The 26,354-nt window shown below is 41.3% G+C and overlaps 1 protein-coding gene across 2 annotated transcripts in view; it reads right to left on the bottom strand.

Moving 5' to 3' along the window:
• Window positions 1-24,247, bottom strand: part of LOC139374930 (guanylate cyclase soluble subunit beta-1-like) — a 65,832-nt gene extending 41,585 nt beyond the window's left edge. The window contains exons 1-10 of one of the 2 annotated variants that reach the window (XM_071116175.1): window positions 24,120-24,247; window positions 23,719-23,792; window positions 21,892-21,992; window positions 21,606-21,724; window positions 20,903-21,100; window positions 17,347-17,577; window positions 17,021-17,137; window positions 16,694-16,827; window positions 13,122-13,319; window positions 5,651-5,888 (exon numbers count right to left, since the gene is read on the bottom strand). In XM_071116175.1, coding sequence (XP_070972276.1) covers window positions 5,651-5,888; window positions 13,122-13,319; window positions 16,694-16,827; window positions 17,021-17,137; window positions 17,347-17,577; window positions 20,903-21,100; window positions 21,606-21,724; window positions 21,892-21,992; window positions 23,719-23,792; window positions 24,120-24,122 — 1,413 coding nt within the window. In that variant the 5' untranslated portion in view covers window positions 24,123-24,247. The remainder of the gene's footprint in view (window positions 1-5,650; window positions 5,889-13,121; window positions 13,320-16,693; window positions 16,828-17,020; window positions 17,138-17,346; window positions 17,578-20,902; window positions 21,101-21,605; window positions 21,725-21,891; window positions 21,993-23,718; window positions 23,793-24,119) is intronic. The other variant, XM_071116176.1, reaches the window with a different exon arrangement.
• Between the last annotated feature and the right edge of the window lie 2,107 nt (window positions 24,248-26,354).

Below are 26,354 nucleotides of genomic sequence, written 5' to 3'. Positions count from 1 at the left end.
GGAGGTCTACAATTCTTGGCAGATTTCTTTTGATTTTCCCATGATGTCAAGCAAAAGAGGCACTGAGTTTGGAGGTAGGCCTTGAAATACATCCACAGGTACACCTCCAATTGACTCAAATGATGTCAATTAGCCTATCAGAAGCTTCTAAAGCCATGACATAATTTTCTGGAATTTCCAAGCTGTTTAAAGGCACAGTCAACTTAGTGTATGTAAACTTCTGACCCACTGAAATTGTGATACAGTGAATTATAAGTGAAGTAATCTGTCTGCAAACAATTGTTGGAAAAATTACTTGTGTCATGCACAAAGTAGATGTTCTAACCGTCAAAACTATAGTTTGTTAACAAGCAGAAGCTAGCCAGAAGCTAACCAGAAGCTAGACAGAAGCTAGCCAGAAGCTAACCAGAAGCTAGCGAGAAGCTAGCCTGAAGCTAACCAGAAGCTAATCAGAAGCTAGCCAGAAGCTAGTTAGCTTCTTTACTGGCTAATCGTTAGTATTCAGCTAACCACGGTTTGTGGTCATCAGCTATCCTTTAGCTCGAAAATCTATCGCCAGTTTTGTACGGCACGGCTCGGACCGGAACATACCGGACCTATTTTTCTCTCCATGTTCAACTGCAAGCTCTGGACATTTATACCTGGATCTCGCAGCTAGCTAGCTGCTATCCGTGTGACTATCGGCTTACGTCGATTCCGGAGCAAACATAAATTATACCGGAGCTAGCCAGCTGAAGAGTTCCATCAGTCACTCCTGGGCTACAATCACCTATCCGGACCCGTTTTCCTGCCAACGCGGAGCCCCACCGGGCCTTCACAACTGGACTACCGACGTTCTCTGCCCGAGGGAGCTGAACGCCCAACTGCGGTCCGCTAATCGTTAGCTGTCTTATCAGCTGCTATCTGTATAGACCTATCGGACAATTTTATTATTATTTTATTATTTATTTTTCTTGGGCCTCTATAACTATATCTATTTTTTTATATATTTTTTTTGCGAATTGGATTGATCCCCTCTACCACACGGAACCCCACTAATCCTACCGACGGAAACGCACGAGGTGGCTAAAAACAGACCTCCATCATATGCTAGCTTGCTACCGATGGCCCGGCTAGCTGTCTGAATCCCAACCAACCTCACTACTCACTGGACCCTTTTGATGACTCGACTAAGCATGCCTATCCTTAATGTCAATATGCCTTGTCCATTGCTGTTCTGGTTAGTGTTTATTGGCTTATTTCACTGTAGAGCCTCTAGTCCTGCTAGAGCCTCTAGTCCTCTTATCCAACCTATTAGTTCCACCACCCACACATGCGATGCAATCTACTGCAAAGATATCCTGCAGAGTTCTGTCCTACTTTCCAGGTGTGTATCCAAACAATTTGAACTTCTACTTTTAAAAATCCACCACTCTAAAAACAAGTCTCTCACCGTTGCCGCCTGCTATAGACCACCCTCTGCCCCCAGCTGTGCTCTGGACACCATATGTGAACTGATTTCCCCCCATCTATCTTCAGAGCTTGTGCTGCTAGGCGACCTAAACTGGAACATGCTTAACACCCCAGCCATCCTACAATCTAAGCTTGATGCCCTCAATCTCAAACAAATTATCAATGAACCTACCAGGTACCTCCCCAAAGCCGTAAACACGGGCACCCTCATAGATATCATCCTAACCAACTTCCCCTCTAAATACACCTCTGCTGTCTTCAACCAAGATCTCAGCGATCACTGCCTCATTGCCTGCATCCGTAATGGGTCAGCGGTCAAACGACCTCCACTCATCACTGTCAAACGTTCCCTGAAACACTTCAGCAAGCAGGCCTTTCTAATCGACCTGGCCGGGGTCCCTGGAAGGATATTGATCTCATCCCGTCAGCAGAGGATGCCTGGTTATTTTTTTTTAAATGCCTTCCTAACTATCTTAAATAATCATGCCCCATTCAAGAAATTTAGAACCAGGAACAGATGTAGCCCTTGGTACTCTCCAGACCTGACTGCCCTTAACCAACACAAAAACATCCTATGGCGTTCTGCATTAGCATCGAACAGCCCCCGTCATATGCAGCTTTTCAGGGAAGCTAGAAACCATTATACACAGGCAGTTAGAAAAGCCAAGGCTAGCTTTTTCAAGCAGAAATTTGCCTCCTGCAATACTAACTCAAAAAAGTTCTGGGACACTGTAAAGTCCATGGAGAAAAAGAACACCTCCCAGCTGCCCACTGCACTGAAGATAGGAAACACTGTCACACTGATAAATCCACTATAATTGAGAATTTCAATAAGCATTTTTCTACGGCTGGCCATGCTTTCCACCTGGCTACCCCTACACCAGGCAACAGTACTGCACCCCCCACAGCAACTCCCCCAAGCCTTCCCCATTTCTCCTTCTCCCAAAACCAGTCAGCTGATGTTCTGAAAGAGCTGCAAAATCTGGACCCCTACAAATCAGCCGGGCTAGACAATCTGGACCCTTTCTTTCTAAAAGTATCTGCCGAAATTGTTACCACCCCTATTACTAGCCTGTTCAACCTCTCTTTCGTGTCGTCTGAGATTCCCAAAGATTGGAAAGCAGCTGCGGTCATCACCCTCTTCAAAGGTGGGGGACACTCTTGACCCAAACTGCTACAGACTATCCTATCCTACCCTGCCTTTCTAAGGTTTTCGAAAACCAAGTCAACAAACAGATTACAGACCATTTTCTAATCTCACCATACCCTCTCTGCTATGCAATCTGGTTTCAGAGCTGGTCATGGGTGCACCTCAGCCACACTCAAGGTCCTAAACGATATCTTAACCGCCATCGATAAGAAACATTACTGTGCAGCCGTATTCATTGATCTGGCCAAGGCTTTCGACTCTGTCAATCACCACATCCTCATCGGCAGACTCGACAGCCTTGGTTTCTCAAATGATTGCCTCGCCTGGTTCACCAACTACTTCTCTGATAGAGTTCAGTGTGTCAAATCGGAGAGTCTGCTGTCCGTACCTCTGGCAGTCTCTATGGGGGTGCAACAGGGTTCAATTCTTGGACCGACTCTCTTCTCTGTATACATCAATGATGTCGCTCTTGCTGCTGGTGAGTTTCTGATCCACCTCTACGCAGACAACACCATTCTGTATACTTCTGGCCCTTCTTTGGACACTGTGTTAACAACCCTCCAGGCAAGCTTCAATGCCATACAACTCTCCGTCCGTGGCCTCCAATTGCTCTTAAATACAAGTAAAACTAAATGCATGCTCTTCAACCGATCGCTGCCTGCACCTGCCCGCCTGTCAAACATAACTACTCTGGACGGCTCTGACTTAGAATACGTGGCAACTACAAATACCCAGGTGTCTGGTTAGACTGTAAACTCTCCTTCCAGACCCAAAAAAACATCTCCAATCCAAAGTTAAATCTAGAATTGGCTTCCTATTTCGCAACAAAACATCCTTCACTCATGCTGCCAAACATACCCTTGTAAAACTGACCATCCTACCAATCCTCGACTTCGGCGATGTCATTTACAAAATAGCCTCCAATACCCTACTCAACCAATTGGATGCAGTCTATCACAGTGCAATCCGTTTTGTCACCAAAGCCCCATATACTACCCACCATTGCGACCTGTACGCTCTCGTTGGCTGGCCCTCGCTTCATACTCGTCGCCAAACCCACTGGCTCCATGTCATCTACAAGACCCTGCTAGGTAAAGTCCCCCCTTATCTCAGCTCGCTGGTCACCATAGCATCACCCACCTGTAGCACGCGCTCCAGCAGGTATATCTCTCTGGTCACCCCCGAAACCAATTATTTCTTTGGCCGCCTCTCCCTCCAGTTCTCTGCTGCCAATGACTGGAACAAACTACAAAAATCTCTGAAACTGGAAACACTTATCTCCCTCACTAGCTTTAAGCACCAGCTGTCAGAGCAGCTCACAGATTACTGCACCTGTACATAGCCCATATATAATTTAGCCCAAACAACTACCTCTTTCCCTACTGTATTTATTTTATTTATTTATTTTGCTCCTTTGCACCCCATTATTTTTATTTCTACTTTGCACTTTCTTCCACTGCAAATCTACCATTCCAGTGTTTTACTTGCTATATTGTATTTACTTTGCCACCATGGCCTTTTTTTTGCCTTTACCTCCCTTATCTCACCTCATTTGCTCACATTGTATATAGACTTGTTTCTACTGTATTATTGACTGTATGTTTGTTTTACTCCATGTGTAACTCTGTGTCGTTGTATGTGTCGAACTGCTTTGCTTTATCTTGGCCAGGTCGCAATTGTAAATGAGAACTTGTTCTCAACTTGCCTACCTGGTTAAATAAAGGTGAAAGAAAATAAAAAAATAAAAAACAAGAAATGTGTGGAGTGGTTGAAAAACAAGTTAATGACTCCATCCTAAGTGTATGTAAACTTCTGATTTCAACTGTATATGGTAGCATATATGGAGATGGTTTAGTGCTTAAAATAAGGGTATAGATGCATGTCAAATGTTTTTTAAATATAGTTTCCTGCTCTTTCAGATATAGGACAGACACTTCAGAAAAAACTTTATTTAGATTTTTGGGGGGACTATTTGTTGTTCCATGTAGTGAATCTGTTATTCAATGTGTTTCTATTGGCCAATAGCAGTAATGCAAAATTCTGTTTCAACCCACCCCCCCAACATTATAAACTTGATCTCCACTATAAAAAGCATTCTCACATTTCTTTTAGAATAACATTTAGTTTTTAACAGCGGAGATTTGTATAAACCTTGTTTTATATGTCTCCAAAATTTGCAACATTGTTTCAATATTCAAATTCGATCTCCTACTGTCCCATAGTAATGAACGTGTCAGGACGAGACAAAGGCAGGCAGCGTTTCTCAGCCTGTTGAAATCATGAATCAGCTGGCATAATTTTTATGGATATATACAAAGACATTTCAATTCAAAAAAGGTAAAACTAAACAAAGTGCAGCTAGTTTGCAGTCTTTCCAGCTTCGTTGTTCAGCTCCTCTGAACGAGAGCATATTTTCTATGCCAGGTGAAATCAGGCCTCATTAGCTCATTGTTATGGATGTGTCCAAATACATTTCACTAGAAAACAGCTTAAACAAATGCAAATGCCGCTGCTGCTGTTATTCTGTCTGCAGTGTTTGACGTGACTGTAAGTTAGCTGTAGTTGGCTAGCTAGCAAGCAAGGAATAAGAACGTTGCCAGCAATGGAACATTTAGAACTAATGACTGGGTCGGGTCCATAGACAGAACAAAAAGACTGAACGACTGGGTTGCATCTCTGGCAGCCGGCTTGGGTAGCAAACCTAGATTTGTGGTCGGGACTATATCTTGTGGAAGGATGAAATGGTATTAATAAATTAATCAAATAACTTATTCAAATAATGATTGACATTTTCATTATGTTGCTAACCCGTTGTATGAAAGTGATAATGCCCTAGAAGCCTGTTTGAGGATATATTGGTACGTGCCAATATGTCCTCCAAACACCGGCTTCGAGGGCATTATTACTTGAAATAATATAGCTCTAGAATGCACTTCAAGCCAATCAGAAAGGAGTATTCAAACAATGGTGCATCTGACTGTTGCACGTGTCAATATTTTAATTTTATCTGTAAATAAGAGTAGAGAAAAACAAAATATCCCTTCAAACCTTGTACACGTAGGGGTTCTTTCTCGAGTCGGTCAGGATGTCAAATCGGGTGTAGACGTCGTTGAGCAGGTTGACTATCTTGATGGCACCCTCGGCTGACGCGTGTTTGCTGCAGAAGGCATTGAATCCCACAATGCCGCTGAAGAGGATGGTCACATTGTCGTAGCGTTTGGCCGGGACTGGACGCTTGTGGCGCAACTCATTGGCCACTGACGGTGGCAGGACTGAGTAGAGCAATCTAAAGAAAAGTGAAAAGAAAACGTCTCGTACAGATTATTTTGTCTTCTGGAGATGTTTTTATTCCCATTTTTTTCACCAAAACATACTGAGTGTGGTCCTGTATGGCTCAGTTGGCAAATGATGGCATTTGCAATGCCAGGATTGTGGGTTTGATTCCCAGAGCCATCCATAGGTAAATGTAAATCATTTTGGATAAAAGTGTCTGCTAACTGGCTTATACACTGAGTGTACAAAACATTCATTTTCCTCTTTCCATGACAGACTGACCAGGTGAAAGCTATGATCCCTTATTGAGGTCACTTGTTAAATCCACTTCAATCAGTCTAGATCAGTGGTTCCCAAACTTTTTTATAGTCTCGTACCCCTTCAAACATTAAACCTCCAGCTGCGTACCCCCTCTAGCACCAGGGTCAGTGAACTCAAATGTTTTTTGTCATCATTGTAAGCTTGCCACACACATTATACGATACATTTATTAAACAAAAAAATGAGTGAGTGTTACAACCCGGCTCGTGGGAAGTGACAAAGAGCTCTTATAGGACCAGGGCACAAATAATAATAATCAATAATATTTCTCTTTATTTAGCCATCTTACATATAAAACCTTATTTATTCATCAAACTGAATAACTCACCTCAGGTTAATGAGAAGGGTGTGCTTGAATGGAAGCACATATCTCTGCTGTGTTGTACGAGAGAGTCTCAGTCTTAAATCACTTTCCACACACAGTCTATTCCTGTATTTTGTATTCATGCTAGTGAGGGCCAGGAATCCACTCTCACACAGGTACGTGGTTGCAAAGGGCATCTGTGTCTTAACAACACAATTTGCCAAGGCAGGATATTCTGAGCGCAGCCCAATCCAGAAATCTGGCAGTGGCTTCTGATTTTAAATAGAATTTTCACAGAACTGCTTGTTGCAATTTCGATGAGGCTCTCTTGTTCAGATATCGTCCTGTGAGTGGACTGGAGGCAGGGCATGAAATTGTAACGAATCCAGTTGTTTGCGTCATCCGTTTCCGGAAAGTACCTGGTCACCCAGCTCCCTCAGGTGCTTCGCTATATCACATCTGACATTGTCCGTAAACTTGTTCATTTGCACACAAAAAAATCATACAATGATGGAAAGACCTGTGTGTTGTCCTTATTAATGCAGACAGAAGAGCTCCAACTTCTTAATCACAGACTCAATTTTGTCCCGCACATTGAATATACAGTGGGGCAAAAAAGTATTTAGTCAGCCACCAATTGTGCAAGTTCTCCCACTCAAAAATATGAGAGAGGCCCTGTAATTTTCATCATAGGTACACTTCAACTATGACAGACAAAATGATAAAAAGAGAATCCAGAAAATCACATTGTAGGATTTTTAATGAATTTATTTGCAAATGATGGTGGAAATTGTAGATTTTCAAGAAATGGCCTATCCAAGATACATTGTAAATTTGGTTCGACTGCACTTCCTAAGGCTTCCACTAGATGTCTTTAGAACCTTGTTTCAGGCTTCTACTGTGAAGGGGGAGTGAATAAGAGCTGTTTGACTTAGGGGTCTGGCAGAATGCCATGAGCTAAATCAAGCGTGCGGACGTGAGAGCGAGCTGCGTTCCCTTTAATTTCTAAAGACAAAGGAATTGTCCGGTTGGAGTATTATTGAAAATGTATGATAAAACTGGAATTCCTGGCAGTGCATTCCGATGAAGATTATCAAAGGTAAGGGAATATTTATAATGCTATTTCTGACTTCTGTTGACTCCACAACATGGCTGGTATCTGTATGGTTGTTTTGGTGGCTGAGCGCTGTACTCAAGATTATTCCATGGTGTGCTTTCGCTGAAAGCTTTTTGAAATCTGACACAGCAGTTGCATTAAGGAGAAGTATATCTTTAATCCCTGCATAACACTTGTATTTTCATCAACATTTATGATGAGTATTTCTGTAAATTGATGTGGCTCTCTGCAAAATCACCGGATGTTTTGGAAGCAAAACATTACTGAACATAACGCGCCAATGTAAACTGAGATTTTTGGATATAAATATGAACTTTATCAAACAAACCATACATGTATTGTGTAACATGAAGTCCTATGAGTGTCATCTGATGAAGATCATCAAAGGTTAGTGATTAATTTTAGCTCTATTTGTGCTTTTTGTGACTCCTCTCTTTGGCTGGAAAAATTGCTGTTTTTATTGTGGTTTCGTGGTGACCTAACATAATTGTTTGTGGTGCTTTCGCTGAAAAGCATATTTGAAATCGGACACTGTGGTGGGATTAACAACAAGACTACCTTTAAAACGGTATTAGATAGATGTATGTTTGAGGAATTTTAATTATGGAATTTCTGTTGTTTTGAATTTGGCGCCCTCGCTTCATACTCGTTGCCAAACCCACTGGCTCCAGGTCATCTACAAGTCTCTGCTAGGTAAATCCCCGCCTTAACTCAGCTCACTGGTCACAATAGCAGCATGCGCTCCAGCAGGTATATCTCACTGGTCACCCCCAAAGCCAATTCTTCCTTTGGCCGCCCCTCCTTCCAGTTCTCTGCTACCAATAACTGGAACAAACTGCAAAAATCACTAAAGCTGGAGACTCTTACCTCCCACACAAGCTTTAAGCACCAGCTGTCAGAGCAGCTCACAGATCACTGCACCTGTACATAGCTCATCTATAAATAGCCCATCCAATCTACCTCATCCCCATACTGTATTTATTTATTTATCTTGCTCCTTTGCACCACAGTATCTCAACTTGGGGCGGCAGGGTAGCCTAGTGGTTAGAGCGGTGGACTAGTAACTGGAAGGTTGCAAGTTCAAACTCCTGAGCTGACAAGGTACAAATCTGTCGTCCTGCCCCTGAACAGGCAGTTAACCCACTGTTCCTAGGCTGTCATTGAAAATAAGAATTTGTTCTTAGCTGACTTGCCTAGTTAAATAAAAACTTGCGCATCCTACAATTCCAGTGTTTAATTGCTATATTGAAATTACTTCGCCACCATGGCCTATTTATTGCTCTCTTATCCTACCTCATTTGCACATGCTGTATATAGATTTTTTTCTACTGAATTATTGATATGTTTGTTTATTCCATGTGTAACTCTGTGTTGTTGTATGTGTCAAACTGCTTTGCTTTATCTTGGCCAGGTCGCAGTTGCAAATGAGAACTTGTTCTCAACTAGCCTACCTGGTTAAATAAATGTGAAATAAAAAAAGTATTCAGATTACCTGAGATTAGACCTGGTATCCAAACAAGTCGGATACAAAATTCAGTAGTTGCCCCTCGGAACCCAGATTGGATCACGCTTGGTGGCCACGGACCTTGGATCTGTCTGAAAATATGATATACCGACCAGATCGTAAAATTATATTTGAAGAACATATCCTGAGGACAATAAATATCCTCCATAAATCACGTTTGCTACGCATTGCAGTTAGTGCTCTGCCTGTCTGCCTCTTGGTCTGGCTTGAACTCTTGCCATAGCAAACTTGCAACATTGTTTCAACTGGGCTCTCACGGTTTCCCACACCAATGAGCTCAGAATAGACAATGCTGGATTTGCGCAAGGTAGGTGTGTTCAGGTAGCCTACTTGATGACATTCCTCTGGAGATATGGGATCAGCAATATGTTGCTATAGCACACTGAGGTGCAGTGGTTACTTAGGCCTACCGGGAAGGAGAGTGTTAGAAAGATTTTTCAAATACAGTGGGGAACTATTGTCATTCGAAATGGATGTAAAACTCTGTTGTGTGAGGTCATGACAACAAAAAAATGCTAGCAGACATTCCCAAATGGGAACTTTTTTTATAGGCCTATATTAGTGCACGTCAGCCCAGGTACTTCTATGCGTGCTCAAGCAAAATAAATATTAACAAAGGGACAAACAATTCACACAATGAAACAATGAATGCGCATGAACGAGCAGGAGCAGAAAGCGCATTCTGGAGAGAGAAGCTCCTATAGTGCGTCTTCGTCACACACCTCTTCGCTTGTGTTTGACATTTTAAATTAGGGATGTTATTTATGAAAATACTAAGTTCTTGTGTACACCATAACTCAATTATTTTAGATATATGTTAACGTTCACTGCCTGCCAGACAAGTCAAAACAATTATACTGGCTTGCACATCAATAATGAATTTCTTTCGGATTCATTTGAGTCCGATAGACATTATCCAATTTGGATTCGATTCTCCCTCCATTTTGACATATTGGGTCGAATCTGGTCCACCTCGGATACGTATTGATTTATTATTATTTTTATAATGACCGGGTTCTGTCGTTGTCAGATTAGAATTATGGATTCAATTTCAAGATCCGAGAAGACCTAATTTGGCAATAACATTTTGAATAGGGTACATTTTTTTAACCTAAATGCTTGATAAAATTGGACTTCGGATTTTACATACAGTATCAGTCAAACGTTTGGACACCTACTCATTAATTTTTATTTATTTACATTGTACAATAATAGTGAGGACAAACTATGAAATAAAACATATGCAATCATGTTGTAACCAAAAAAGTGTTAACAAATCAAGATATTTTAGGTTCTTCAAAGTAGCCACCCTTTGCCTTTGACAGCTTTGCACACACTTGGCATTCTCTCAACCAACTTCACCGGGAATGCTTTTCCAACAGTCTTGGAGTTCACACATGCTGAGCACTTGTTGGCTGCTTTTCTTTCACTCTTTGGTCCAACTCATCCCAAACCATCTCAATTGGGTTGAGGTCGGGTGATTGTGGAGGCCAGGTTCTGATGCAGCATTCCATCACTCTCCTTATTTTTTTTAACCAGGTAGGCAAGTTGAGAAAGGGTTCTCATTTACAATTGCGACCTGGCCAAGATAAAGCAAAGCAGTTTGACACATACAACGACACAGAGTTACACATGGAGTAAAACTGTCACGCCCTGACCTGAGTATTCTTTGTTTTCTTTATATATTTTGGTTAGGTCAGGGTGTGACATGGGTGATGTATGTGTTTTGTACTGTCTAGGGGTTTTGAAGGTTTATGGGATTGTTTACCATCTAGGTGTTTCTGTAGGTCTATGGTTGCCTAGATTGGTTCTCAATTAGAGGCAGTTGTTTATCTCTGATTGGGAACCATATTTAAGCAGCCATCTTCTTTGGGTATTTCGTGAGTTATTATCTATGTCTATGTCTAGTTGCCTGTGTCTGCACATTTTTTATATGTGTTATATCGCATTTTGTAAGTTTGTTTCAGTGTTCTTTCTTCATTAAATATAGAACATGTATTCATATCACGCTGCGCCTTGGTCTCCTCACTACGACGATCGTGACAAAAACAAACATACAGTCAATAATACAGTAGAAACAAGTCTATATACGATGTGAGCAAATTAGGTGAGATAAGGGAGGTAAAGGCAAAAAAGGCCATGGTGGCAAAGTAAATACAATATAGCAAGTAAAACACTGGAATGGTAGATTTGCAGTGGAAGAATGTGCAAAGTAGAAATAAATATAATGGGGTGCAAAGGAGCAAAATAAATAAATAAATACAGTAGGGAAAGAGGTTTGCAGCAGAGAACTGGAAGGAGAGGCGGCCAAAGAAATAATTGGTTTTGGGTGTGACCAGAGAGATATACCTGCTGGAGCGCGTGCTGTAGATGACAAGACTTCTTGGTCAAATAGCCCTTACACAGCCTGGAGGTGTGTTTGGGGTCACTGTCATATTGAAAAACAAATGATAGTGGGACTAAGTGCAAACCAGATGGGATGGCGTATCGCTGCAGAATCCTGTGGTAGCCATGCTGGTTAAATGTACCTTGAATTCTAAATAAGCACCCCCACCTCCATGCTTTACGGTGGGAACCACACATGCGGAGATCATCCGTTCACCTACTCTGTGTCTCAAAAAGACAGTGGTTGGAACCAAAAATCTCAAATTTGGACTCCGATCAAAGGACAGATTTCCACCAGTCTAATGTCCATTGTTTCTTGGCCCAAGCAAATCACTTATTATTCTTATTGGTGTCCTTTAGTACTGGTTTCTTTGCAGAAATTTGACCATTAAGGCCTGATTCACGCAGTCTTCTCTGAACAGTTGATGTTGAGATGTTACTTGAATGCTGAAGCATTTATTCGGGCTGCAATCTGAGGCGCAGATAACTCTAATGAACGTATCCTCCCCAGCAGAGGTAACTCTGGGTCTTCCTTTCCTGTGGTGGTCCTCTTGAGAGCCAGTTTCATCATAGCACTTGATGGTTTTTACGACTGCACTTAAAGAAACTTTAAAAGTTCTTGACATTTTCCGGATTGACTGACCTTCATGTCTTAAAGTAGTGATGGACTGTCATTTCTCTTTGCTTATTTGAGCTGTTCTTGTCTTCTAATATGGACTTGGTCTTACCAAATAGGGCTATCTTCTGTATACCACCCCTACCCTGTCACAACACAAGTGATTGTCTAAAACTCATTAAGAAGGAAAGAAATTCCACAAATGAACTTTTAACCTCATGAAGCTGGTTGAGAGAATTCAAAGAGTGTGCAAAGCTGTCATCAAGGCAAAGGGTGGCTACTTTGAAGAATCTTAAACACTTTTTGGTAACTACATGATTTCATACTGTGTTATTTCATAGTTTTGATGTCTTCACTATTATTTGACAATGTAGAAAATAGTGAAAATAAAGAAAAACCCTTGAATGAGTGTGCGTCCTAACTTTTGACTGGTATTTTATATGAGTTGTACCTCACACATTCATTGGCATATTGCAATAAAATAGAAAGACTGAGTTATTGACATTACATGAGGTATAATGTAGTGTAGTATATTTTATAAAAATATGTGGGTCAAGGATCAAGGGAAGCCACCCCTTTTCTGACTTTCAATGGAAGAGAGGTACATGTTCCTCCTGAGGCAATCCGCACTACTGAGCAGATTGGCGCTGCTGCGCTCAAAGTTCAAACAATTTGTGGTTAAACAGGTTTCACATTCACAAAAGGCATTTTGTCAATTTTAAATAAATGTGTAAGTTATCATTTTTGACAGTACAGTAGGAAGTTAGAGGGAGATAGACTCAGAGAAAAGCTCAGGGAGGTGGGGGGGGGGGGGGGGGGGGGGGTCAGAGTCAGGAGTTTGAAAAGCTACACCAAAGACTCCAACACTGCTGAAATTCTATTTGGAGTGGACCATCCCTTTACATTAAAACAAAAAAGTAAATGGGTGAAGGACGTCTATCAAACAGTGAGGGCGATGGGTTGGGAGTCTCTACGAACCTGTCCGTCTTCTTCTTCTCATCCTCCAGGGCCCGAAGGGTGTGCTGTAGACGGTCAGTCAGGATCTCCAGTTCCTGAGTCAGCTTGTACTCCTCACGGAACTGTTCTCCCAGCAGCACCAGGTCACGTGTGGCATCGTGCAGCGGGATGTCACTCAGGTAAAGGCCTCTCCTCGTCAGGTCATCCAGATTCATCACACTGAACACAGTGTTGGTGACGCATTAGAGACTGAACAGTGGTTGAACACAACTCAACAGGGGCAGTGTTCAGTAGGGACAACATATTGCATTATGATTAGCATGTATGCCCCTCTTATAAAAACGAATAATGATCATCTTATAATGATTGCGTGACAACCTGATCTGTTTCACCTGTCTTTGTGCTCGTCTCCACTCCCTACAGGTGTCGCCCATCCTCCCCATTATCCCCAGTGTATTTATACCTGTGTTCTCTGTTTGTCTGTTGCCAGTTCGTCTTGTTAAGCCTGCCAGTGTTTTTCCCGTTTTTTTCCTCTAGTTTTGTCCATTCTGCCTGCCCTGACCATGAGACTGCCTGCCGTTCTGTACCTTTCGTACTGCTCTGGATTACTGACCTCTGCCTGCCCTTGACCGGTTGTTTGCCTACCCCATGTTTTTGTAATAAACTTTTGTTACCCAGATGCAGACCGTTCAAAGTCTTCTCCGGAGTTGTGATAGATTGACTAAATAAGTAATTTGGGTCCGTTGAAAATGCTATACATAAAGACATCATAAAGGCTTGTCCTCTTATGAATGCAGGAGGGTTATGCTTTTGGTTGGCATGGGACAATATCTTCATGTTGCACACCTTTTAGTTTTCTTATTAAATGCTTTCAATATTTTACATGAATTCATACAATTTATAGTTGGTTTGAGGTTTTTATGTCACTAAAATGTGGAACTATAGCAATGTGAACATATTGTCCCATATACATGATGTCATTTTATTGACGGTACCTAACTAGCCCCATAAAGAGATCCAACATCTAACAAACTTTACCATGGTCAGTGTGCATTCCAAGAGAACATTTACAAACCAATACCCACGTGTTTGTGGGCATAACTTAAAATCAAACCCAACTCTCTGACATTTTATTTTTGGAAAATACTGACTTTATGACTCAAGTTATCCTAATTACACTTTTTAGTCACTTCTGGGACTAGAAATGGTGTACATGACTACTACCAACCTAACTAGCCCCATAAAGAGATCCAACATCTAACAAACTTTACCATGGTCAGTGTGCATTCCAAGAGAACATTTACAAACCAATACCCACGTGTTTGTGGGCATAACTTAAAATCAAACCCAACTCTCTGACATTTTATTTTTGGAAAATATTGACTTTATGACTCAAGTTATCCTAATTACACTTTTTAGTCACTTCTGGGACTAGAAATGGTGTACATGACTACTACCAACAGGCCGTTTACAACCAGAAAATGTGTTAACTAATTACAGTAACGGACAGTTTGAGACATAAGCCTGGTTATAAGACAACATATAAATGGATGATTTAAGTAAAGTGTTACCAAAGATTGTCCCTTTAAACAATCTGTAGCTGCTACATCCAACTAATGATTATATACAGTTGAAATCAGACGTTTACATACACTTAGGTTGGAGTCCTTTTCAACCACTCTACACATTTCTTGTTAACAAACTATAGTTTTGGCGAGTCGGTTAGAACATCTACTTTGTGCATGACAAGTCATTTTTCCTACAATTGTTTACAGACAGATTATTTCACTTATAATTCACTGTATCACAATTCCAGTGGGTCAGAAGTTATACACTAATTATACACTAGATATACACTAACATACACTAAGTTGACTGTGCCTTTAAACAGCTTGAAAAATTCCAGAAAATTATGTCATGGCTTTAGAAGCTTATGTTAGGCTAATTGACATAATTTGAGTCAATTGGAGGTGTACCTGTGGATGTATTTCAAGGCCTACCTTCAAACTCAGTGCCTCTTTGCTTGACATAATGGGAAAATCTAAATAAATCAGCCAAGACCTCAGAACAAAAATTGTAGACTTCCACAAGTTTGGTTCATCCTTGGGAGCAATTTCCAAATGCCTGAATGTACCCCGTTCATCTGTACAAACAATAGTACGCAAGTATAAACACCATGGGACCACCCAGCTGTCATGCCACTCAGGGAGGAGACACGATCTGCCTCCTAGAGATGAACGTACTTTGGTGAGAAAGGTACAAATCAATCCCAGAACAACAGCAAAGGACCTTATGAAGATGCTGGAGGAAGCAGGTACAAAATGATCTATATCCACAATAAAACAAGTCCTATAACCTGAAAGGCCGGTCAGCAAGGAAGAAGCCACTGCTCCAAAACCGCCATAAAAAAAGCTAGACTACAGCTTGCAACTGCACATGGGGACAAAGATCGTACTTTTCAGTCCTCTGGTCTGATGAAAAGAAATAGAACTGTTTGGCCATAATGACCATCGTTATGTTTGGAGGAAAAAGGGGGAGGCTTGCAAGCCGATGAACACCATCCCAACAGTGAAGCACGGGGGTGGTAGCATCATGTTGTGTGGCTGCTTTGCTGCAGGAGGGACTGGTGCACTTCATAAAATAGATGCCATCATGAGAAAGGAAAATGATGTGAATATATTGAAGCAACATCAAGACATCAGTAAGTCAAAGCAGGAAGTTAAAGCTTGGTCGCAAATGGGTCTTCCAAATGGACAATCACCCCAAGCATACTTCCAAAGTTGTGGCAAAATGGCTTAAGGAAAACAAAGTCAAGGTATTGGAGTGGCCATCACAAAGCCCTGACCTCAATCCTATACAAAATTTGAGGGCAGAACTGAAAATCTATGTGCGAGCAAATAGGCCTACAAACTCGACTCCGTTACACCAGCTCTGTCAGGAGGAATGGGCTAACTTGTGGCTAAGGTGTATGTAAACTTCCGACTTCAACTGTATGCATGCATGTATGCATGTATACACTGATTCTTGAATATCACTTAAAATCCTAATGAGCTTAGTTCAACTGTAACACCCTGTCAGAACCCAAATAGAACCTTGTTTTACTCCAATGTTATTAAACATTTTAAATGTAAACAAACACGGTATAGTCTCAAAACATAGTTAAAACTATATTTTTTTATATCGTGGATGGTCAGTCATTGCAGCCATAGTTCTGTCTGAATCTGAGAGTAGTTACATTTTTAGATCCATCCCTCAGCTTTTTACCAAAGCAAAGGCGGGGTTAGATTTTTGTTTCCACTGTAGATTGGCCCCTTAAGACCAGACCATCTGCTGCACTACAGTAGCTGTGGTTTTGAATCCAATTTAGGTTTCACACACCAACCAAGAGACATCCATCCAGCCCAGCCATCCACCCCAAGTCTAGGACTACATCCCAAATGGCACCCTATTCCTGACACAGTCCACTACTTTTGACCAGGGCACATGGAAACTTATTCCCTACATAGTGCACAACTTCTGACTAGAGCTTGTGCCCATTTGGAACGCAGCCTAGAACAGCACATTGTTTTTGTCTAACATCACAGCAGCAGAACCTGGGAGAACAGAGGAAGAGGATGTTCTCCGCCTCGGGCAGGTAGATCATCTGTCCCTTCAGCCTCAGGCAGCTGATCTCAGCACCAGTCAGCTCATCCTCGTTCTCCGAAGTCTCCACGTTCAAGAGGCCCTCCTGGAAAGACATAATTTACACACACACACAGGCAGAGACACACACAGACACACAAGCATGGACACACAAGCAGCCAGGACACACAGAAAATATAAATGTAGTTTTCTATCTAGTTCCTCTATTTTTTTTGTGATGGAATTTTAACATTAAATTAAAATGCGAAAAGTTTCAGTAGTGAGTATTCTTGGCATACCTTGCTTCGCAGAACGAAGACAGTGTTGATGTGGGAGAGCATGCCTTGGAAGCTGAAGTCTATGTGTGGACGCACCAGAGAGAACACGGAGGGCAGGTTACAGATGCCTGGCTGGAGCTAAGGAATACAACAGCAAAACACTTCATAAGGGGGTCATACATACTTGTGTCTTATTTGCATTACAACTGCAGGCTACCTGTGAAGCCCATATCTACAGTGCATTATAAACACACTCCTACTGAGTTATAATGCAGTCATAATGCAGTATAAGAGTAGTTATTTACACACATAAAATCTCAATGTCCTATAGCTAAATAGACATAAACCTGCGGCAGCACACGGAAGATAGCGTTGCCGCACTGAGTAAGCATCAGGTTCCTGTCGAACATGAGGTGAAAGGGAAAGGCCTTGCAGAAGGTGTAGGGGCTGATCCGGGTCTCCTGCGTGCCGTTCTCCTCGAAGCCGTCCAGATCCTCATAGAAGGCCTCCTCCTCCGAGTCCTTCTCCTCGATTAGGAACTTGATGTGGTCACACTCCTCACTCTTGTGCTGGATCACCTGGTGAAGGAAGAATGGATTTCATAAAAGGGAGGAAGGTGCAAACATAAAATTAGCATGAGTGCATGCTATGCTTCCTGTGTTTATATCCTGCTTTACTTTATGGGGACACTCAAAATGTCCGCCCATCCACCCATTATGGCAAGAGACAATGTAAGAGATACCGGTGGGTGATTGGTAAACGCATAGACATCGAAATACTGTATGTCTTCATATAAATATCTAAGGTTTGGTATGATGGTTTTAAACACAGTGATGTTCTTGTGAGGGTTACTGCCTGGCCACAACAAGTCCTTTTTAGTCTATACACTGACGTCAATGGCTTGACGCACACGGTTTCCGTGGCAACAATGAATAACACTTCCAGAAAATCTGGTGTCATATTTGCAGGGTCTGTCAATTCAGCTCCCCCATTTAATTTTACGCCTAGCTTGGGAGATAAAAAATACATACGGACACCTATCTCTGCGATATGATTAGGATTGAAAGTAGAGTTGGCTTTCTCTGAAAATGAGGAGGTAACCTATGTGCTCAGAGACAAGATTTTTGAAAGGACTATCCAAGTCTATACCAATGGTATATACTAATTCCACCTGGTGTTTGCTGCATGGACTACTATGCTATAAAGAAGGTACATAACTTAATCACATATTCCTAGCTTTAAAACTATCATGACACTTATATCAGTCTAATAATGGTTAGACACTTTAAAATACCGTATCTTACACTATAACTACTAGCTACTTGGTATTACGTCACCTTCTGAGTGTACTAACATTCTGCCCCTTTCATAGACATCTGACCCAAGTCAACAGAGACCCACCAGCATCTCAGATCAAAAACTGCCCACTGAGTGACCAACACTAGCAGTTGCTCAGACCCAAACAACTCCTGAATGGAGAGGGGCATTTGAAAGTCGGCCACTGTCCCATTTTGGACTGAAGGTAAGAACGACCAAGCAGCACAGAATCCAAATAACTTCCAAGGCACACAAAAAACAGTGCCCGAGTTAGGTCTAGCAGTAGTTAGCATTGGCTCGCGAAACTACCTCTAACTTCCTTCATACTGAATACAGAGACATATACAGTGCCTTGCGAAAGTATTCGGCCCCCTTGAACTTTGTGACCTTTTGCCACATTTCAGGCTTCAAACATAAAGATATAAAACTGTATTTTTTTGTGAAGAATCAACAACAAGTGGGACACAATCATGAAGTGGAACGACATTTATTGGATATTTCAAACTTTTTTAACAAATCAAAAACTGAAAAATTGGGCGTGCAAAATTATTCAGCCCCTTTACTTTCAGTGCAGCAAACTCTCTCCAGAAGTTCAGTGAGGATCTCTGAATGATCCAATGTTGACCTAAATGACTAATGATGATAAATACAATCCACCTGTGTGTAATCAAGTCTCCATATAAATGCACCTGCACTGTGATAGTCTCAGAGGTCCGTTAAAAGCGCAGAGAGCATCATGAAGAACAAGGAACACACCAGGCAGGTCCGAGATACTGTTGTGAAGAAGTTTAAAGCCGGATTTGGATACAAAAAGATTTCCCAAGCTTTAAACATCCCAAGGAGCACTGTGCAAGCGATAATATTGAAATGGAAGGACCACTGCAAATCTACCAAGACCTGGCCGTCCCTCTAAACTTTCAGCTCATACAAGGAGAAGACTGATCAGAGATGCAGCCAAGAGGCCCATGATCACTCTGGATGAACTGCAGAGATCTACAGCTGAGGTGGGAGACTCTGTCCATAGGACAACAATCAGTTGTATATTGCACAAATCTGGCCTTTATGGAAGAGTGGCAAGAAGAAAGCCATTTCTTAAAGATATCCACAAAAAGTGTCGTTTAAAGTTTGCCACAAGCCACCTAGGAGACACACCAAACATGTGGAAGAAGGTGCTCTGGTCAGATGAAACCAAAATTGAACTTTTTGGCAACAATGCAAGACGTTATGTTTGGTGTAAAAGCAACACAGCTCATCACCTTGAACACACCATCCCCACTGTCAAACATGGTGGTGGCAGCATCATGGTTTGGGCCTGCTTTTCTTCAGCAGGGACAGGGAAGATTGTTAAAATTGATGGGAAGATGGATGGAGCCAAATACAGGACCATTCTGGAAGAAAACCTGATGGAGTCTGCAAAAGACCTGAGACTGGGACAGAGATTTGTCTTCCAACAAGACAATGATCCAAAACATAAAGCAAAATCTACAATGGAATGGTTCAAAAATAAACATATCCAGGTGTTAGAATGGACAAGTCAAAGTCCAGACCTGAATCCAATCGAGAATCTGTGGAAAGAACTGAAAACTGCTGTTCACAAATGCTCTCCATCCAACCTCACTGAGCTCGAGCTGTTTTGCAAGGAGGAATGGGAAAAAATGTCAGTCTCTCGATGTGCAAAACTGATAGAGACATACCCCAAGCGACTTACAGCTGTAATCGCAGCAAAAGGTGGCGCTACAAAGTATTAACTTAAGGGGGCTGAATATTTTTGCACGCCCAATTTTTCAGTTTTTGATTTGTTAAAAAAGTTTGAAATATCCAATAAATGTCGTTCCACTTCATGATTGTGTCCCACTTGTTGTTGATTCTTGACAAAAAAATACAGTTTTATATCTTTATGTTTGAAGCCTGAAATGTGGCAAAAGGTCGCAAAGTTCAAGGGGGCCGAATACTTTCGCAAGGCACTGTAAATGGTATCCACGAGTTCATCTGACTCTGGGGAAGTAGATAAGGGGCCTCATTGCCAAAATCCCAAACTATCCCTTTAATTTCTTAAGGATCTACGAGATTGGTGTCCCTATACCGGGACGGTTGTTGCTAACTAGAAAGACGTAAGTAACCGCAAACTTTCCAGGACATAGACATGTCTTATATGGCCAGAAAGCTTACATTCTTGTTAATATAACTACACTACCCAATTTACAGTAGCTATTAAAGTAAAAAAATGCTATTGTTTGAGAAGAGTGCACAACAACAAACTTGTATCACAGCAACTGGTTTTATACATTCACCTCTGAAGGTAAATAATGTACTTACATTCAGTGATCTTATGCTCATTTGTCATCCTGAGGGTCCCAGAGATAAAATGTAGCATAGTTTTGTTTGATAAAATCAATGTTTTAATTCAAAAGTAGAAAATGGCTTCTACAGTTTGAACCCCTGCTGTCTCTACAATAATTTCACATTTCTACAAACTTCAAAGTGTTTCCTTTCAAATGGCATCAAGATGTCATTTTAGGCTTTTTTTTTTAAAGGGTCCAATCCTTTTAAGTAATAATAGTTATTATTTTATTTTAAACAGCACACCTTCATTTCTATTTCTGTGCCGTGGATCTGTTGGGCCACCGTCTTGATGATGCCGATCACAATGTCCTGGAGCCCCTCCCTCTCTGAGTAGTAGTGCAGGATCAGATTGTTGCCCTTCTCCGCGTCTGTGCAGCGGAAGGACGGAGCCCTCATCCCAGGGTAGATGGTACCTAGGTGGTCGTGGAGGGCATCCAGATTCTGTATGGGGGTTGCATAAATGATTGAAATAGTAGTTTCTCTCCATTAAGATTCCATTTAGACTGGTCCCATATCAGTTTGTGTTATATAGCCAACTCCTGTGGTCATTGTCATACCAAACACCATAGGAGTTGGCTACACAGCATAAACTGATCTGGGAGCAGGCAAGGCAGGCCTAAAGCAAGCCTTTAGAACAAGGTTGCATAACTCCAGTCCTCACTCCTTTATCTCTGTTTCAACCCAAAGTGAAGCCCTACATTTTGTATTTGTAAACAGAGGGTTCGGTCTTGGCAAATCAAACTGCCACTGTCCTATTTGAATTACATGGTCAACTCCCCCATATCCAAAGACGAGGGGGCGGTCACAGAATTGTTTCGGCACTGTACAATTGAAATATAGGTCATATTTAACTTACGTTGAAGCATTCATGATATTGAAGAGGACATTGTTTTACATGAGTATCTGTTAACTGAAGAAAGATTAAGAAGGGAACTGGAGTGCTTACCTGCAAGAATTCACGGACATTGGAGCCTAAAACACGCAGGATGGTGTCATACCCTGATTCTTGGCAAAACTCAAAAAACATCTTCCCAAACATCTGTAGGATACACCCTGCATCAATCTCTGCAAGATAAAAATAATACACCATCTCAGTCCCATTGGTAACACTTTTAAATAAGTTACCCTTTATAAAGGGTAGCATATTTTAAAGTGATGCCATACAATTATGTTAGGAAAAAACTGGTTCAAGTAAAGCATCTTGCATTTCAAAACATGATTAAAAAACATACTGAGAACTTTGCTTGCAGCAGCAACAAGGTCATATGTTTTGGCATCTTCATATATGATTCTGACAAGGAACTGACCCTCTACATCGAGTTGTGCCTCCCTTCTGATAACAGGAAAGAAGAAAATGCAATTATTATATATATATTAGATACATATTAACATGTGATTATTACCTATGTAATAAAGAGGCAGTTGACAAGAGCATATGACAACATATTCGCTTGTCCTCTATAGTATCCATTAAAACAAGCTTCATAACATTGTATGCCGTTGTTTATGCCTATGGCTGATGTTATAACATCTTAAATAGCTGTTATAAAAGCCTTAAATGAATCATACATAAGGATCCTTCAGTAAAGTGATAGCTACACTTATTTGGTCCAAACAAAAACAATCCGTATCACTTTACTTTATGGGGGTATACATAAGGCCTTCATAACAACATTATGAAAACAGTCATGACAACTTCATGAATGTTGCAGTACCCTTAATCTACCTTTGAGCACTAACTGCATCGTAGGATTATCTATATTTAGAAGTTACAATGAGAAAATGTATTTGGCATGCTAATAAATAAGCCTGTTATATATCCTAATGAGGTCTATTTGACCTGATTACCGAATTGATCTGAGAAAACAATACTGATTTGCTGTGCTGGCTAGCAACCACTTTCTCTGAGAATGTGATCTGCTGAACAAACATAAAAATGCAGTGAAAATAAGAATTACTTTTTCAATTGCTCTGAGATGCAAGATCTGAAAATAAAACCTAGCTTGAATATTTACGCATGTAATAATGTTGAATTACGTCAGCCAAGATAAGGTTGAGAAATATTGCAGCACAATGTTTTTGGGCGATAAAAATGACCAGAATCCTCAAAACACGTTTTTCGGAGAGGCAGCTATGCCTCTGTTCTTATAGGATAGGATGGGATGGAAGTCTAGGTCCTGGAACAGCAAAGACTGAGGAAGAAAAATAAACTTGGATCTTGCCAAATATTTGAGCACTTTGTTATCATAATGCAACAACCTCCCTTTATCACCACTATTAGAAAGCTAATGAAAATGAAATGATGAGTAAAAATATGGCTCGCCTTATAGTGGTGTCATTTAATAATGAATTGATGAATTATATATATAGTTTTCTTTTATGTTTGCTGGTGATTTATGGTGATTTATGGTCACATGGTATAAGTTAGATAGGCCCACTATATCTGCTGGTCATGACATGGCCATTCGTTATCCACTCTGTCTAGCAATAGGGGGAGATTATTGATTTCAAAACTATAATATGGTTAATTGACATATTTTTGCATTATTATCCATGTCATATTGGTAGGTTACATAAAGTTGTGATCAAGACAATGTAGTAAACACAATTAAAGTGTAATAACTTAAATTAAAATGTAAAGTAAAAATGTAAAGTAAGCAATTGTTATTACATGGTAATTACTTAAGCAGTAGTGTAATTTGTATTTATTAAGTAACATTAAGGCAGTTATCTACAATTTAAAATCGTACATTTCATAAAACTTTTCACAACACATTGTCTGCCCTCAAGCCACTAAGCTACTCTCCTACCACATATCTACAATACAAAATCTATGCGTTCATGTGTGTAAAGTGTGTTACTGCAATGCTGCTACACACAGTTATAGGAACAACTTAATGTGTTACTAACATATCTATCTACTGAACATACCTGCTGATTCCTTGTTTTGCATTTTGCAACATGGCCACATTTCGTTTTTATTTTCACTTTCTGCTTTGAATTATGGTATGCAAATGCCCTGTGTCAATCACAAATACAAAACAAATCTTTGAACTCACTTGATGTCTTCCCACACGTCTTCGCCATAATTTCGTAATACAAGTAGTTCCAAGGCGTGATTGACAAAACCATACTAAAAACGGATATAAAACAGAAATAGAGAAACATAAATCAGAAAATACAAGTATGTCAAAAATGTAGAGTGATGATAGTGTTATGATTCCACTGTAAATTGGAATGACTTGTTCAACAGCAAATAATGTTTTCATTGATGCAACATGAATATTAGAACGATAAAATCGCACTCGCATCACGAATTTCAGTGTTAATTTACAGTGAACAGATATTGTAGCCATAGGCTGATAGCTCGTTCTCATACGGGAAAACGCACCACTACACATCAAAATAACCATGGAAATCAAATGTCGCCGTGAAATCTAATATGTTGATGTTTACATACCATTTTTACGACCAGTTCTTCACGATTCCTTATCAATGTAAACTGTTATGTCTAAATCAACACGGCACCTTCACAGTTTGCAGATGTTACGTTGCGGCTCCATTCTTGAAAATATTCTTCATCAAAATGACATCGAATGTGTCCAATGGGAGCTCAAGGACAAAAATACTCACTCGGCAACTGACCACTGAGGAAGAAATGAGGGTTGCTCGCTGAAGACAGCGTTGTTTATGAAAACAGTGCCATCAAACGTTATTATACAGTGTAAAAGAAAGACTACACAACGAAACCAACCTATTTAAATGCCACAATCAAATGATATAAAGAAATCCTAGGTAGAATAGATTATAAACTGGGTGGTTCTAGCCCTGAATGCTGATTGGCTGTATATCAGACCGTATACCACAGGTATGACAAAACATGTATTTTTACTGCTCTAATTACGCTGGTAACCAGTTTATAAGGCACCTCGGGGGTTTGCGATATATGGCCAATATACCACGGCTAAAAGCTTTATCCAGGCACTCCGCGTTGCGTCGTGCTGGAACAGCCCTTAGCCGTGGTATATTGGCCATATACCACACCCCTGAGGTGCCTTATTGCTTAACTATATCATGACATTGTTGAATACTCGTTTCTGATTGTCTTGCAGGGAATTATAGGGCGTGCATTATTTCCCTATAATGCACAGTATACTCGAGAATCACGTAATAAGGAATTCTCTTCAACCACACCCACTAAACACATTTTCTTTCTTATTGACCCCAATTGTAAAAGAGCCAACTCTTTTACAATGGTTAATAGTTATACAGAAATAACAAAACATGCCGAAAAGCTACTGTGTTGTTCAATGTACATGTAACCAGGTCAGAAATGTCCCTGTCCCTGACTATCTTTTTTGCCTTCCTGTGACATCACGTGTTGCAGGTGTCCTGGAGGACAGGTAGTTTGCCCCCGGTGATGCGTTGTGCAGACCGCACCACCCTCTGGAGAGCCCTGGGGTTGTGGGGGGGTGCAGTTACCGTACCAAGCGGTGACACAGCCCGATAGGATGCTCTCAATTGTGCACCTGTAAAAGTCAGTGAGCGTTTCCGGTGACAAGCCACATTTTTTCAGCCTCCTGAGGTTGAAGAGGCGCTGTTGCGCCTTCTTCACCACACTGTCTGTTCGTGGACCATTTCAGTTTGTCGATGATATGTACACAGAGGAACTTAAAACTTTCCACCTTCTCCACTGTTGTCCCGTCAATGTGGATAGGGGGGTGCTCCCTTTGCTGTTTCCTGAAGTCCATGATCATCTCTTTTGTTTTGCTGATATTGAGTGAGAGGATATTTTCCTGACACCGCACTCTGAGTGCCCTCACCTCCTCCCTGTAGGCTGTCTAGTTGTTGTTAGTAATCAAGTCTGCCACTGCAGTGTCGTCTGCAAACTTGAGTTGGAGGTGTGCATGGCCACGCAGTCGTGGATGAACAGGGAGTACAGTAGAGGGCTGAGAACGCACCCTTGTGGGGCCCCAGTGTTGAGGATCAGCGGAGTGGAGATGTTGTTTCTTACCTTCACCACATGGAGGCGGCCCATTAGGAAGTCCAGGACCCAAATGCACAGGGCGGGGTCGAGAGCCAGAGTCTCAAGTTTAATGATGAGCTGAGGGTACTATGGTGTTGAATGCTGAACTGTAGTCAATGAACAACATTCTTACATAGGTATTCCTCTTGTCCAGATGGGATAGGGATAGGGATAGTGATGGTGATTGCATCGTCTGTGGACCTATTGGGGCGGTAAGCAAATTGAAGTGGGTCTATGGTAACAGGTAGCGTGAAGGTGATATGATCCTTGACTAGTCTCTCAAAGCACTTCATGATGACAGAAGTGAGTGCTGCGAGGCAATAGTCATTTAGTTCAGGTACCTTAGCTTTCTTGGGAACAGGAACAATGGTGGCCATCTTGAAGCATGTGGGGACAGCAGACTGGGATAGGGATTGATTGAATATGTCAGTAAACACACCAGCCAGCTGGTCTGAGCATGCTCTGGGGACGCGGCTAGGGATGCCGTCTGGGCCGGCAGCCCTGCATGGGTTAACACGTTTAAATGTTTTATTCACGTCGGCCACGGAGAAGGAGAGCCCACGGTCTTTGGTAGTGGGCCATGTTGGTGGCACTGTATTGTCATCAAAGCACGCAAAGAAGTTGGTTAATTAGTCTGGGAGCAAGATGTTGATGTCTGCAATGGTTTTC

Source organism: Oncorhynchus clarkii, chromosome 19, assembly GCF_045791955.1.
Source record: "Oncorhynchus clarkii lewisi isolate Uvic-CL-2024 chromosome 19, UVic_Ocla_1.0, whole genome shotgun sequence".
Classification (NCBI taxonomy): domain Eukaryota; kingdom Metazoa; phylum Chordata; class Actinopteri; order Salmoniformes; family Salmonidae; genus Oncorhynchus; species Oncorhynchus clarkii.
Note: the sequence above shows the minus strand (reverse complement) of the source record. Positions and strands in the feature narration are given on the sequence as shown.